This window comes from Apus apus, chromosome 7, assembly GCF_020740795.1.
Source record: "Apus apus isolate bApuApu2 chromosome 7, bApuApu2.pri.cur, whole genome shotgun sequence".
Classification (NCBI taxonomy): Eukaryota; Metazoa; Chordata; class Aves; order Apodiformes; family Apodidae; genus Apus; species Apus apus.
Window position 1 is genome coordinate 1,638,524 of NC_067288.1, and position 16,238 is coordinate 1,654,761.

The following is a 16,238-nucleotide window of genomic DNA, read 5'->3' on the forward strand; positions in this document are numbered from 1 at the left end:
TGAAAGGATATTGGGGGAATATGTAATATTTAGCAAATTAAGAAAGCAGACAAGCAAAGCCAGACTCTGACCTCAGTTACACTGGTGTAATTCCAAGCTAACATCACTGACTGTAATGGAATTACTCTGGATTTACTCCATGTTAACCAAGATCAAAACCTGTTCAATGAGACAGAATATCAGAAGTGGAAAAACCAGCTTTTCTGCCTACACAATGGGACATTTCATTGCAAGTAACTAAGAAACTGTTTAATGCTGTGTAGCTACAACACAAGAGGTGAGATAGGCTTGAGTCATCACGTAAATATCCACAGCCAAAATTTCTAAAGTTTGAAAGGTTTTATGCACTTCAAATCTGCCTTTGAACAAGCTTTATTCAAATTGAAGTGTTAATTCAAAACACACTTCAGTTATTGAAGGCTTCTCTTGTTTGTCTCATCTCAAACCATACTCTATAAAGCAAGACTCATCGCATGAAGCAAGCATGCAACAGCATCATCATGCTTCCCTTTACAGAAACAACTTCATCCTCTCACTCCATTTGCTAAGCTAGATCTCCATCTCCACAAGCTACCCGACAATTCTACACTGTCAAGTGTTCTTGTGTCTCCCCTTTCAAAGAAAAATGATGGGTACGTGTGAGCACAGGTGGCTATGCTGAACCACCAGCAGATTAAAGGACTTGCTTGAAGTGGTAAAATTGCCAAAGTCTTGAAAAGGCAATTTAGCCAACATACATAATTTTTATCTTGATACACCATGGCTCACTTTAGGCCACAGAATGCTACTCCGTTACACTTTCAAAGATGGGGAAAGGGCTGAGTTTTTACAGTAATGACATGATCTCCACTTTTCACACCCTAAGCATGAGCAACAATAGAAATATTTAGCACAAAGCTTTACACACAAAGCAGCCACATGTTTTTCTCCCTGTCAGCATTCCCAGAGTCTGTCTAAATGTGCACATACACAGACCCTGCATAACCCAACCTCTCCAGTTAAATTCAGCTCACCAGCACTAGGGACACTCAGCTCGGTCCCTCTGCAGTTGTGCCAGCCACACAAACCCCCAGCCCTGCTCCCCAGAAGGGTGCACACAAAAGCCACCCCCTCCTCTGCTTGGCAGCAAAGCTGTTCACGCACACCCTCTCTATCCAAGCCAGTCCAAGACTTTCAGGAGTCTCTGATAACCTAGACCATTTTGGAATGAACCTGGAATTGTGAAGTGACTTTCATGGCTGGGGATCAGAAAGGGCCATAACCTCAGAGAAGAGGGAAGCAGATATGCAGTGCAGAGCAGTCGTTTTTTCGTCCCATAAAGCCACACATTTAAGAAAAGGTACAGGTTCAGCCAAAATTTCAGAGAACAAAACACCAGAGTCCACTGGTCCAATTCAGACCCAGAAGAAACTCTGGAAACACACCTGCTAGCACAGCCAACGTGCAAAGTGAGAAAGAAACATGTCCCTGCTACCACCCTCACTCCTGCCAAGGCAAACACCAGCTATCAGACACACTGAACACCATGAGGGAAAGACTTCACCAGCATCTCCTGCACAAACCTACCTGTGGCTAACCCAGCACTTCTTTCAGTGCAAGAATATATTGCTTTTAGCAGCAACATGTCCCATCACCAGGATCCAGTCTGTATATGCAAAGGATACTCCAGACTGCCAAGAAACTTTGAGATAAAGGAGGAGAGTGCTGAGAAGGGACACCGAACCTCTGAGGGAAAAGGGTCAATGGAAACTTTGAGGAAGGCATGGGCTGAAGGCAGAGACGAAAAAGATAAAAAGATGTGGGAGTCTGACAGATAAGAAAGGAAAAGAAGGAGTAAACGTTTCAGGGATAAATAAGTGATTTGTGGATTTGTGGTTAACCAAGGGGCTGCGACTCAGGAGTAAGTCACATGAATTCCCCGTGCTTTGATTCAGCTTATGAAAGATGTAAAAGGGGAAGGCATAACCAAAACAAACAAAAAACCCAAACTGCCAAAAAACCCCACTCATCTGCAAGCCCTAAACCACCACAATGTAGGTTTTTAGGTAATATATTGTTAAATCAGCATGCAACACCTACTGGACAAGCACCATTGCCTAAGCACCATGTTATGTTCTACAAATGCTGTAAGAAAGCAGACAAAACGTTATCCCAACCAGTGCACATCATGGGGTGCTTCAGCAGCCTACCAGGGGTGACCCTGGGGCTTGGCTCTGCCTGTGCCTCTGGTGGGGTCTAGCAGTACTTCTGGTACTCTGGTAAGATAGCAGTGAGTGTGTGCAGTGATGCTAAAGAGCTCCCATGAACAGCACACTGGTGTTGCTTTGGTGCTGCACAAGCTGCATAACATAAAATGGAAAAGAAGTGCCAGGATGCAAAGAGGTTTGCCCAAAGACTGGCAGCAGTTTCTCTACCTGGGTGCTCCAGCTACTGCTCTTTTACCTAAAACCATGTGCTTGCCTAGCCATTCCACCCATTTACAGCCTAAAACACTATCTGTGATACAGCAGTTGCAAAGTCACAATCTCTTGACGATTTTAGTAACTAGAAATATAAATTAATACGAGGAGATAGAAACCCCACAGTATTCCTAGCTGTCCTAAGGCAGAGGACTTTATTTGTCCTGCACAAGTTTCCTTCTCTTCTTCCGTTCCTCAATGAATTGTAAGTGCAAACACATACTAGTTCAGTGAACCCACTAAGACCTCACTAACTAAACAAAAAGCTCTGTCCTCTGGAAAACAGTCTCGGACATACCATTGTACAGCTTAAGAGAACTCAGGAAATGTTTCAGTGATATTCAGCATCCCCAGAGACATTTAACTTCAGCTCATGAAAATACACTGGTGTCCAAAGCATGAAAATTACAATGGCTTCCTGCTTACACCCCCCACCCCCGGGCAATGAATGTAATTTAAACAAGATGGCAGGAATCCAGCAGTAACCTATAGTCATAGATTAGAGCTGCTATCCTGAGCAAACAGACTCAGACATTTAGCTGGGACTACAGCAACAAAAGACATTCCTTCATTTTCATTTAATTATGCAAACTGACCCCAAATCACTCAATTTCAGCAGGGTTCTCCCAGCCTGAAACCTGGGGTCCCATTCTGCTTTTGGTTCCATCTCATCGTAGACAAGCTCTATTGGTTGGAATTTATTCTCTAGATACAAAGTTGATGTTGGGAATTTGGCTCTACTATGTATCAGACTACATGAAATTGTCTTTTAAAGCACTCTGCATATTTTGTAGTCCTATGGCTGGGAAAAAAACAGCAGAGGAAGCAAGCATTGCAGCCCCCTGGAAACACTGAGGCACTGAAACGCAGAGGTAAAGCTCACTCCTCCTGACTGCAATCCTGCAACAGGCTCTGCCCCAGCACCAGGCCAGTGGTCTCTGCCACCAGAGTCAGCTCCCAGGGCACTCCAATGAACTGCTGACATTTCCCTCTGCACAACACTGGCACATCCAAGTTTATTCTGGGAGTCCCTCTATGATATACACAGGCTCCGGACACTTACACACTTGATTGATTGCTCCTAATATCACACACCAACTGTTGTATTACCAAGAGCATATGGGAAAGAAGCCACTACTCCAGAGCCAACAGATGAGACTGCTAACAGGGATACATTACTGAAAGTGAATTCAACACTTTCCATTATTTTTTGTTGCATGTGATGGATGCAGCTTGTTGGCGTGGCGTCTGGGAACATGTCATTTTCAAACATGCATATATTTTACCAGTAATGTCTTGCAGACTGAAAGCCGTGGCTCAGGATATTTGAAGGAAAGGGCTACAACTTGAGCAGAGCTGGGAAACTGCACAGAGTGTCTCTGTGAAGAGGAGCACCAAGGACACCAAAGACAATCAAGATGGAGGAGCACATGAGATAGAGAACAGTAAGTTAAGAGATCTGCCTAAATGCACACAGCCTGTTTGCATTTGCAGTACACATTTGCAGTACCACAGCCCCTGTTTGTGGCTTATCCCCACAGAGATTATCAGCCTCACAGCTGCCAGTGTTACTCCTTTAGGTTACACAGGACCTCCTCTGCCCAAGGTTAAATCCTGCTGACAACCTGTAGTCAGGGCAAATGAGGTGCAAATCGTTCTGATAAACCACATCATTAGACATCCACCAACAGCCTCCACAAACCAGACTTGCAGAAGCCCCTCAAGTTTATGGTGGAGCTCCCTGCACAGACTGCCTCTGACTTTCTCAGTTTGGGCTCAAAATGTCCTACCAGGAAAGTTCTTCAGCACAGTTGAAGGCCTGGGTCGGATCAGAATCAGGAAGGACATCATAACCTATTCTTCCAAGTGTGCCAGGTTCAGCTGAGCACTCGGTATCTATATGGCAGGATGAAAAAGAGTATAAAAATAAATCTCAGGGACTATTATTTGGACAGTCAGCCCCAAAGCAGGAAAAAGCCAGAATGTAGAAAACCTCTCACTTGACTTAATACCTCTTAAATTCAAGGCTTCAGCTGAACTAACCTTTGCTCCCCCTGAAGCCAGTGAAAGCAAATGAGACCTCCAAAGAGCATTTAAAAATTCACAAGCAATGAATTGCTCTATAAAAGGTGCCAATTTCTTTTTGTGAATTGCAGAAAAAACCTTTGGGTATCTAGTCTCTCAGCTGAGGTTCTTCAGTTCAGTGCTTAAAGTGAAATGGGATTAATCCTGTCCTCAGTGTCACAGCTTCATGAATCTTGGCATAATGTGATCCCACTCAAGTGCTTTAGGAACAGGCAGTTGTGCTTTCCTCTGGCAAACACAGGGAAAAGCTCAGCTCACATCTACAGTTACCAAAGAATAGGTTGCACATGTTCTTCAAAAGGCAACAAGGGAAGTTTAACCATAGGCCACAAGGGGACATGTGAAACCTAAACCACTCTGATCCCACTTAAAATAAAACATGGCCAACTACCCCTATAGAAAATGCAAATCTTGGACACAGAGTTCACCCAACCACCACAGCATAGCATGAATTCACAAGAGGCATAACTGAAGGATGTCATAAATCAGATCTGAGAGCAACACACCTAAACCAGGAAATCTTAAACACTGGCAATATTTGTAACAAATGAATTATACTCAGCAAAGTAATTGAGGAATAAAACACATTCTCCCTGGCAGTAGTAAAGAAAGCACATGAAGCAACCACCCTAGAGCACATTTCATTAAATCCCCCTTATTTCTTCTAACAAAACTGTTGATTATCAAGGCATGGCGAGCTGATCAAGCAACACCAGTCTCTTTCAACAGAGAAATTGTTTTGCCATTTACAAACTGAATATCATATGTTCCCAATATTTCCTCTGATGTATGCATCTCCTTTAAAACCAAAGCCCACAGCATATGCAAAAAATCAAACCATTGACTGGAAAATATATACCAACTGGCATCTGAGGGCTTGCTCCAACTTAAGGGTTCCTGCTGTCATTCTTTAGGTCACATGCATAACACATTAACTAAATGAAATGTCTGCTCCTTTTCCATACTCCAGCTTACCCAGACCCTCAACTGACCAAACTGAATCCACTCTAGTATAAATCCCAAGCAGCCTCCAATACACACACAGAAAGCATAAAGCACAAGGCCAGAAGAGTACAGAGACACAATTGCTCAAGTCCATGCAGAGTAAAGGAAATAGCTCTGAGGTTCCAAACAAGCTGGTACAGCAAGATGAGGAATATCACATGAACATAACAAAACACCAGCCTAATACAAAACTCATTTTGCTCACTGCTGGTTAAGAAAAGCTCAAGCGAAATTTGCACCAGCACACGGAGCCCCATCAGTCTGTGCCCCCCTGCAAGTGCTGTTCACCCTCCTGCAGTTCATGAGCAGCCCAGCTCCGCATCACGGAACACAGAGCTCCCAAAAGGCGTGTGAACACGTCCCTGTACCTGATCCGAATCAAGCTGGTGCTGCTAACAGAGTGCAGCACGTGGAGCAAGGACCACAGATCACAGTGCCTCAGTTTCAGCAGCCCTGAAACCCTCTTGGGTTCTTCTTCTTCATTCTCCTCTGAGAACTCAAGCCTCTCTCTCCACTAATGGCATTCGCTGTTAATTCCCCACCATAGAAGACACTGTTTTCCATAGTTATCTTCCAACATTCCCACTTTAAAGAGCAACGCTGGCATTTTGAGAGGCAAATATGCTCTTCTTAGAATCCTTTTCAACTTCCCTCTGTATATTTAACTGAAAGTTCATCTTAAAATTAACACTATTGCCTCAATTAAAGCGAGATAGAGATGTATATAATATTTATGTCTCCTTATTAATTTAATTCCAGTGCATTCTTAAAAAATAACTGCTTTCTCCAGGTGAGAAAGAGACAGAATGTGCCAGGCTTGGGGAGGGGGCAGTTTAGTCATAGCTAAGAGCACTTTATGATTTGCATCAAATATCTATAAATTATTAGGAATTTGATTTGTAGGCATTGAAACCAATTCAGTAGATGCATGCAACATGAGGAATTTCTTCTTTCCTTCCATGCCATGGAGCTCCCACCAGGACTCACAGCTAACGTGGCCTCCTGTTATACAATTACTGCCATCAATAGGATTAACTTGGCTTCCATACATGACTGTGGAAATACAAACTACTACATCTTTTGAGAAATGCCCTGAAAGTGGGGAGAAGAAGAGAGGAGGTAGCACGGAGGCAGTCAGAATACTACGAATGTTGTCTTACACTGTTGGCAGCCACCTTCTCCCAGTTACCAGGTGCTGCAACGTTGGAGGAGAGTAACCACCAATCCTTGCTTCCCAAGGAGGAGACAGCACTGCCCAGGCAGGCAGGCAGGCAGAGAAACCAGCTTCCACAGATCCTCCTTCCACACTTCTTCTGAGGGATTAAACCACAGTCACTGCTTGGGTAAGCCAGGACACGGTGAAACATGCTGTGCAGACACTTCTTCTGGGGCTTCACTGTTCATTGGGTTCAACTGGTAGCAGTTTGATGGCTTTCCAATCTGGTTCGGTGTTGTGTGATATTGAGATCAATCAGCAAACAGTTAAAGTAACAGAAACAACAGGGCAGCAGCCTCTAGGCAGAGGCAAACCTTTCTGTGCAGAACAGCAGCAGCTGAAAGACCATCTGGAACTTCATACTGTCTCTGTGTGGATTTGTGCTGCTCTTTAAATGTGTTTTGTGATGGGTGCCAACACTTTGAGGGGATATCCCCAAGAACAGTGATGAGTGGCTTCTCAGCGGGTTCTGTCCACTGCACGTGACTGAAAGACACAGTTGTGTCTGCAGTGGAAGTTACAGAACATACACACCACCCTTCCCTTCTCAGCAAGGTGTGTGATCCTCCATAGTCTACATTTTGCCATCTACTCCCCTTCAGAAAATAGAACAGTAGGAAGTGATGTGATGGAAAACCTGCTACATTGGGAGGTGAAAGAATTTTTCAGGTATGTGAGGGGCTAAGAGTAATGTAAAGATTCTAAGGCAAGTGACAGAAAGCTCTCACATTAAAAACCACTGTATTACTGAGTGCATTTAAAACTCTGTACCATTATTTGCTGCACTGCTGCATGTCTAGTGGCTGAGTCTGCAGTGGCACTGGAAGAGTGACTGCTATTTGAGACACAACATGTGAAACATCCTCTGTGTAACCTCCTGAAGCTACAGAGAACAGGTGTGCACAGCTAAACAACATCAGTAATAGTTACTGGAACAGAACAACACTGGGATGCACTACTAATGAGCTACAGAGCTTTTGATGTGATTGTCACCACCTGGAGGTGGGGATGGCAAAGCAAAATGGAACAACTAGCTTCTGTAGAAGTTCAGTAGGCAACAAGTTCAAATTTAACACAAAAAATATTCCATAATGCAGAAGAGAATGACATATTCGAGGCACTATCACTTGTTTTCCTAATGAAAAGAATCTCCATTGTATCTTTGAGTAAAAAAAATTGGATTAAATCCTTTCCCTTGCAAAAAAAGATTCAAGAATCAGGGAAAATTTACTGTTGTGCACACCTTCAAGCTGGACAGGCAGAGTTTCAACAGCAGAGAATTAAGTTGTAAGTGATGTTCTAATAGGCTTTTGGATGATGTTAAATTTCTTCTCTGTCTCACAGATTTTGGAGCTTCTGGCACAGGCAATACTGTCTTCTGTAATCTATGCAAAGAGCTGTTTTAAAATCCTTCCAAAGGATCAAGGAATCAGCCATGCATTCACACAGAACTGAACTAACAGGTATCACAACCTCTCCACTAAGGACAAGAAGGTTTCAGAACACTGATCGCACGTATGGTCAGAATGGGTTTTGAGACAGGATTTTCAGAAACTCCTGAGACCACCAAAGAACACTAGTCTGAAAGATCAGTTGTGACAACTTTAACCTGGTACTCTGTGTTGCATCAGCAGAGCCCAAGAACAGGGGGACTGGACTTGTTAAATTAGCACATTTTTGCCCCGCTCTGGACTTTGGGAATAATATGAAACCAACTCATCTCTCAAAGTAAGATTACTTGAATTAAGTGGAGACAATAGTTTTCTGTGCCTCTGACCCTACTCTTACCAAACAGAGCTAGGGCAACTGTTCTCTTTCCTTTCCATAAAAACTATGGGATTTTGATAAGTTCTAGTATTTGCAAAACATCTGCCCACAGGAATTAACTGGCAAGCAATTTATTCCTCCTTGCAAAAAGATTTACGTAGTTCAAATATTAGACAACTTTCAAGCAGTTTTACCCACTGACAAAGGCAAGGAAACCCCCTGAATGTGGACAGGAAGAGCTATTGCCCAAAGACAAGCAGACCTTTCCAGAATCCACCAAGTGCTTGGTTCTTGAAGGGCAGTTTCCCATTTCCATCTCACCTCTGTGAAATCAGAGATTTCACATCTCTGATGTTTTCAGAACATCACCACCACAGTGACACCAACAGGTCTACACAGTCCCCCAGAATGAGAGCTGCAGAGGGAATGGCACCATGGGAGCTCCAGGACTTCCCTCATGCTGTTCCCATCTCTGGTACAAACTCTACTTCTGTGGTGCTGGCAAACTCAAATACGAGTATGAAATACTTGAAGTCTCTTAAGCTCGTCCTCCCTGCTCTGGAAACTACTGCCATACAGTTTCCCCAAAGTCATGTTCCTGTTCTTTGGTAAAACTAAGTCTTGAAGTATTTCTTTCCCCATCCAAAGGAATCAGAGAAAATCCTTAAAACAATGACATTCTTCTTCAGACAATGTCAGAAGGACCATTCAGCTTCTCCCAAATGGGAAAAGGTTTAGAATAACTGATTTACCTACATTCAGCCTTTGCCTGAGAAGTTCAGCAGACACGCACAAATCTGAGAGCAAAGCCAGAGGTTAAAGACCTCGAATGACAGAAGAATGCAAAAGGGTAAGGACAGGACAATGTGGTGGAGAAAAGCCATTAGGAGAGTCTGATGGAAGAAACCTGCTGGGCGGTGGAGGGGCAGCAATACTGTTTAGCCATAGATATGGAAATGACAAACTGGTGGCACATACTGGGCCATGCAACCCCTGCAGCTGAATTAAAACCAGGAAGAATTTCAGCTGAACTGGGGTGGAAATGTTATTCCTACACTCAGAGGACAATTTATTCTTCATCGCTCACAAGTGCTGCTTTCGAGGCAGAAGTTAAACACAAAGGAAAGCTTATACTTCTCCACTGTGTGCTCTGAAAAGCACACAGCTTTTCAGATCCCTTCAGAATCTGCTGGTATAAGCCCAATTCCATTAATAGCCTAATTTTAATTTCATATGTTCCTCCTCTGGAAAAAAACCCAACAAATACATTATTTCTTCTCCATTATAAGTTTAAAACAAAATAAAAAACATAAAACAAACAAACAAACCAACCCCAAGGCCTACAACCTATCAAACCTGAAAGAGTCTGAATTCTCAGCTTTCATATGAGCTTCTGAACTTCTTCCAAGCTAGTATATGGCTCAGCAGCCCAACCACAGTTATGGGTGGCACTGCAAGTCAGTTGGATAAAGGTGATCCCAGGTTATAGAGTTAAAAATAATTCTGTGCCTTTACTCCATGATATAATCAGAGCTTTATTCTCAAAAAGAGGAGTGGCATCCAGGAGAAAAAAAAAAACCCAAAACACTGTATTTCTAGTTCTGCTACACATTTACTATGTGACCACAGGTGATGACCAAAATTCAACACTATCTTCCCATCTGAACAAAGCAGCATTTTATCTTTTCTCATGTAGGCAATATGTTGGCTGCTTGATTTGTAAGGAAAAGGATCAGGAGATGCTCCTATCAGAGAGCTGTACATGTGCCAAGTATTGACAGGCAAACATCATCCTGTGCACCAGGAAGCCTCTTCAATTATTTTTTGGTAATTAAAATTAATTACCAGAGTCTGGTCTCTCAAATACTCATTCACACTAAAAGAATGCTCGATTAAATCATGCAGAGTCAAAGTTATTACTGCTATAATTCTATGAGCTTTACAGAAAAATACTAGAGATGAATTAGTCCTCTTAGGCTTATTTTCCATTCCAAAATTCCTTAATGGCATTAAGAAAAAATAGAAAAGCTGGCCACAGATGTTCAATAAAGACATTTTGAGCCCAATCCTGTTTCCACAGGATACAATGGGAGTTAGTTAGTAGGAGATCAGAACCCACAACATGCAACTACAAAAGCATTTGCTGATCTTAAGCTTTAGCTCCAATTCAAAATTTTTGTATGCCAACTCTTCTTAACTTGGGTCTCTCTATTTTTTCTCCCCCTCAGTTTTTCCATTAAGCACAAGTCTGGCAAGAGCTTTCTTTTTCAACCACCCTTTTGAGTATCCACAAAACTTCTGTGATCATGTTTAGGCATTGAAAAGCCACAATAGAAAAATTCCTGTCATCTGTTAGAGCGTTGCACACACTTACACACCAAGTGGCATCCAAAACAAAAAGCTTCTTCAAAATGGAGATCTCAGCACATCATCAGATGGTCCAGCAGCACCAGAACACGAAACCCATTCAACATCTTTTTTCTGTAGGCCTTAATTCTAGGTCAAAAACCTCAGGTTTGATACTAGAAAATATACTGTTATTACTGTTTTACCAAAAGATAGTCTGAGCAAGATACCACTGCAGCAGTCATGACACTAAATCCAAATCTACCATCAAAGACCAGGCACATGTTGGCACATCACCAAGCAGCATGAACATGCAGCAGTTTGGTAACTCTGTAGTCCAGTAGAATATAGGAGGATTCTGAACCAACTCAAACTGTTTATAATTCAGATGTACCTTGTGTTTTGTCAAGGACTCTTCCAAGACAGATTCTTGTAGGGTTTTGGTGAGCACAACTCTCCTTGCCAGCAACTCTTTCTTTACAGTGCTTAGAAAGCACTGGAATTGTTCACTAATCAGTCCTAATCAAGCAGTAGTGCAGGGAATGACAGAGGCACTGTTCAGCATACACTGTGCAACATAAATTAGGAAAACATTGGAATTAAAAGCCAAATCCACATCAAGTTTACACTGTAATGACCTAGAAATAAAGAGTGTATCTGGGTCTGGATAGCTTTATACAAAGAGAAGCTCCTTGGATCTGAGGTCCAACTATGTGTTGCACTCTTGCTTGCCTCATGGACCACAGAACCTCACTAAACATCAGGAAGAATTTCTCTGTGGGGCAGCTACAAATAAAGCTCTATCTTTTTGAAGAACAATTATCAGTTGAGCAAATAACTAGACAACCTGAAGCAAATATATATATATTTATATCATGCTCATCAGTTTATTTGAGCAGTCTTCAAAAGAAAAACTGTATGTAAATGCATGGGACACTGAAACACAATCTGAGATTTTATAGAGAACTAACTGTTCTCAAGATTCAGAGACAATGTTGAAGAACTTGCCACAACAGTAGTTCTTCCATTCTATTTTCAAGTGTCTAAACTTGGTCACCATCAGGTATAAGATACCAGATTATCAGCAGTCTCACCTGCTGCATCCATAAAACTCAAGACACTGGACTGTGGTGTGTCCTTCAGATTCTAAGAAAAGCATAGAGAAATAGTTTCCATAAATTAAGACAAAATAAAATTTTAAACTATACATTCTCCACTTCCAAACAGCTTTATGACCTAACAAGTTATCCATCACACTAAAAAGTAAGGTCCCCTCTGGCAGTGCAGGGAAGCTGGCGTTCCACAGAGACATGTAACAGGAGACACTGGTACATGTTTGCCAGCAGCTCTTTCTTGTACAGGTCAACTCCCTGGAGGTTTAAGTTTCAGTTACTCTACTGAACGAAATCTAACGTTTGCCAAGGAAAGGGATCTCCTACGGAATGAAAGGGAATGGGGGAGGAGGCAAGGAAGTAAGAAGTCTGTGAGGGGAAAAAATGTGAATCAAGCAGAGGAAGGTGGCAGCAGATTTATTGCTAGTGGTGCATGTACAGACCAAGAAGGTAAGAGAAACAAAGACCTTGGAGATCCAGTGGAAGGATGAGGGTAAAGCAGATGGAAAAAGGAATGAAACAGGAAAATGTGCAGAAAAAAAAACTGAAGGAAGACAAGAAACACATGGTATGAAAAATAAAAACGTAGCTATTGAAACTAAGGATGTGAACATAGCCCATGATGAAAGCCAAGCACTGGAACTACCAGTGACACAGAAGCTGGAGCTTCTATCTACCAAAGACACACAAGAACAAGGGACTATTCACACAAACCTGCAAGCTAAAAGTGCACCATGCAAGACCATCTTCTTGCTCTCATGGTTGCTGTAGATGCCTAAGCCTTCTGCAAAAGCAAACTATCCACTCTCCTAGTGGATCACTTCAGCAATGAGAAAGGAAGATTTATAAAGTGTGAATCTAGAGAGAAAATAAGAACAAAATACTCCCAACCCATAATGTTGATTTTCTTTCTCATCCTAGGACAAAGAGCTCCAAGAACTATCTACTTCATCTTCCAAACGATATAAAAGAGTCCAGGTCCTACACTTGACAAAAATCTTCTCCTTCTTGCTTACTTTGGAGGCCTAGGGCTTTTTAAGTCCTATATAAGTGACACCAAAGATGAAAACAGTAAGGTACATAAACAGACCCTTTAGGGATAGGACATTCTGATGTCACAATAAGGGACTCTCTATAAGGAAGAAAAAATAATTTTAAAAAATACAAGCTTATAGATAACAACAACAACAGCAAGTTTTTCCTCTAATTTCCCAAGCATTTTGTTTAAGGCATTTATAACAATAGCAAACATATATCTTGTAAGCAGGAGTGCCTGTTTTTGTTTTATGACATCTCTGGGAAAATTGAACTTTTAAGAACTGACTTCTGGAATGTCATATTCTCAGATATTCCATGGAAACTAGAAGGAGAAAGGCATTTTTCAAGGGCTTTTCCCAACTCTTTGCCCCCCCCCCCTTTTTTTTTTTTTTCTTTAATTAGTTTTTACTCCATAGAACAGCATGTATCACCAGCCTGGAGCATCCTGTTCCTATTTCCTCTTCAAGTCACCAAAAGATATTTGACAAGGAAAGAAGAAGAAAGCCAGAGAGAAGGGATAGGAAGGGAATAGAAAACAGATGCTGAAAGAGAAGAACTCATGATGTACAGCATGGGGTGGGGGAGGAAGGTAAAACGAGGGAAAGAACTAAGAACTCACACCAAAAAAACACACCATGTAAAGCTTCTGGATCATTTCAGTGCAAGTTTCTGAGTGTAAAAGAGCAACAACTAAACTGAAGAAAAGGTGCAACTGTATGTTCATAGTGTATTCCCACGGAAAGACACTGAGAAGTACTTAGCACTGTCTTTACTGTACGTGCTCTCTACTGGGAGAAAGGGTCACTGAAGCCACTTCGGCTCCTGTTAGAATTACTAAGAGGAGACTCTGATCCCCTGAACTACTCGTTGGCGCACCCAGGGCTTTGATACCGCCTCAGTTTATCCTGCAGGCTTTTGGAAGGTCTGCCGGGATGTGTCTGCAGGGAGACGAGGGTGGAGGGGCTAAAAACCCTACGGGCACGTCATGGCAGCGGGCAGACCTGTGTGGCGAGCGGGGCTGTGATGTGACAGCTCCCCTGGGAGCAGGGACCCCCCAGCCCTCGGTGGAAGCCGCGGTGCTGGCCCGGGCTGCCCGCCCCGAGAAACCCCCACCTGGATCGTGGAACGGCACCAAGGCGAAGTTGTACAGCGGCCTCTTGGGTCTTTTCAGCGACGTTTCCAGGATCTTGGACGCCCCCTCGATCACTTGCACCAGGTCGTCGTACATGGAGCCGGTCACATCAAAGACGAAGGCCAGGGTGGAGGCTCCCTCCGGCACCGCCTGCCCGCCCAGCTCGGGGGCAGCGCGGCGGCACAGGGCGAGCAGCAGCACCAAGCCCAGACCCGCTCCCCACGAGCCGCTGCCCCCGCCCGGAGCCATCTTCATCCCCGGCAGCCCCGGGGGGCACTTCTTCCAGCGCCCCGGGCTGGGGGGGCACTTCTTCCAAAGCCCCGGGGAGGGGGCACTTCTTCCAACGCCCCGGGGGGGGGGGGGGGCACTTCTTCCAACGCCCCGGGGGGCAGCACGTCCAAGGCGGCGGCGCTCGGAGCGGACAGGGATCGGCGGCCGCTGCCCGCTCCCCTCAGCGCCGAGCGCAGGAAGCCCCGCAGCTTTTGTCTGGCCGCGGCCCCCGCTCCGCTCCGCCCTTCTCACCGGGCAGGGCTGGGGCAGCACCGCCCCGAGGGAGACGGCGGAGCCCCCTCCTCCCGCTGCCCGGCCCCTGCCCGCAGCCCAGGACCCGCTCCCGCCGAGGGTCGGGCCGGACCCCGGACCCCCGACGCCCGCTGCCCTCCCGCCCGGCCCCCGCAGTCTCCGGACCCGGGGCTGGGCACCCACCCGCGGGAGGTGAGGGTAGAGCATCCACCCGCCCCGAGGAGGGCAGGGGAGTGTATTTGTTGTTGGATGGCGACACACGCGCGTGATACGAGACTGAAATAGCTCCCACGCGCGCTCCTGCCCTGCTTCTCCTCTCTCTTGGGTTGCGCTGCCACAGCTGCGACCTGAAAACCAGAGGCCGGACCTGCCGAGGCCCTTCCAGCCTGTTTTCCTCAGCTCCTGTGCAGTACACTTACAGTGACTACTAAGTGGATAGAAAAGACCCCAAAATGGGATCAGGACCACAGCTCCTGGCACAAGGAAAAGAACAGAAAATCAATAAAAGAAGGCAAGTGGGCACCTGGTGTGTTTAACCTTGCTCAGGTGGTGGAAGAGATTAAAGAACTCCTCAGTTATTTAAGGTGCAGCTGTGTCCCGGCAGGCACATCAATTCCTTTGAAAACCTGATCCTCGGGGGCTGACCCGATGCCACACAACAGGCTGGGGTGGGGGGGAAAAGCTAGGAGCCAAATTACAGAATCATGAAATCGTTTTGGTTGGAGAAGACCTTGAAGATGTTTGAGTCAGATCCACGTTGCTCCAGCTCACCTCAGAGCTGCTGTCACAAGCCACCCCTCCAGCACCTGCGCCGTGCCCTGAGGTGGATATTGCTTTGTACACTAAGTGGGAGGTAAATTGCATCCTTTGTCTGCAGTGGGACAGGTGAGGTGGTGGAGGCAGGCAGCATTTGATGCAGCTCAGGAAAGTAGACCATGAAGTAGAATTTATCTCATTAGTTTCTCTCCTTGTTTTACTGATCTTCAAACCAGTGCTAAAACCGTGCTCAAAACATCTTATTGTGGCTGGAAAATTAATCATGTAGAAACACTGCTTATCCTAATCAAGTTACAAGCCTGGAATTGAATTATAAAAAACAGATGTTTACATTCTTTCTCTCCTTCAGCACTGATGTCATGAGAAGGAAGCACATAACCAGTGCTGTGCAAAGCATTCACAATAAAACCCCAAACCATGGAAAACTTGCCTCATCTGTAACTCTGCTAGCAGAAAACTCAGACCAGGTTTGTCAAAAACATTCACAAATCTTCTAAGTAGAGATACATTCAAGCCATAAAATAGGAATATTTATTTTGAGCCTAAAGACTGGCACCACTGGGATTTAAGGCTTTTGTTCAGCCATTGATGCCAATGAATTCGGGTGACATTTCTCCTCACAGAGAAAGCCCTCATGTTCTTTCTGTCTTAAATTACTTCTTATTTAGATGTAAACAAGTTAGAACAAAGCAAGTGTCTCTATGAAAAAATAGCCTTCTTGGACACATAGTGTGGCATCTCAAAAAAAAAGAAAGAAAAAGTGATTATATCATGGGTTT

General features: G+C 44.2%; 1 protein-coding gene across 1 annotated transcript in view; it reads right to left on the minus strand.

The window, feature by feature from the left end:
* HMCN1 (hemicentin 1) overlaps nucleotides 1-14,889 on the minus strand; it is a 189,408-nt gene extending 174,519 nt beyond the window's left edge. Inside the window, exon 1 of the mRNA XM_051625140.1 lies at nucleotides 14,142-14,889. Coding sequence (XP_051481100.1) covers nucleotides 14,142-14,889 — 748 coding nt within the window. The remainder of the gene's footprint in view (nucleotides 1-14,141) is intronic.
* Nucleotides 14,890-16,238: the final 1,349 nt, after the last annotated feature.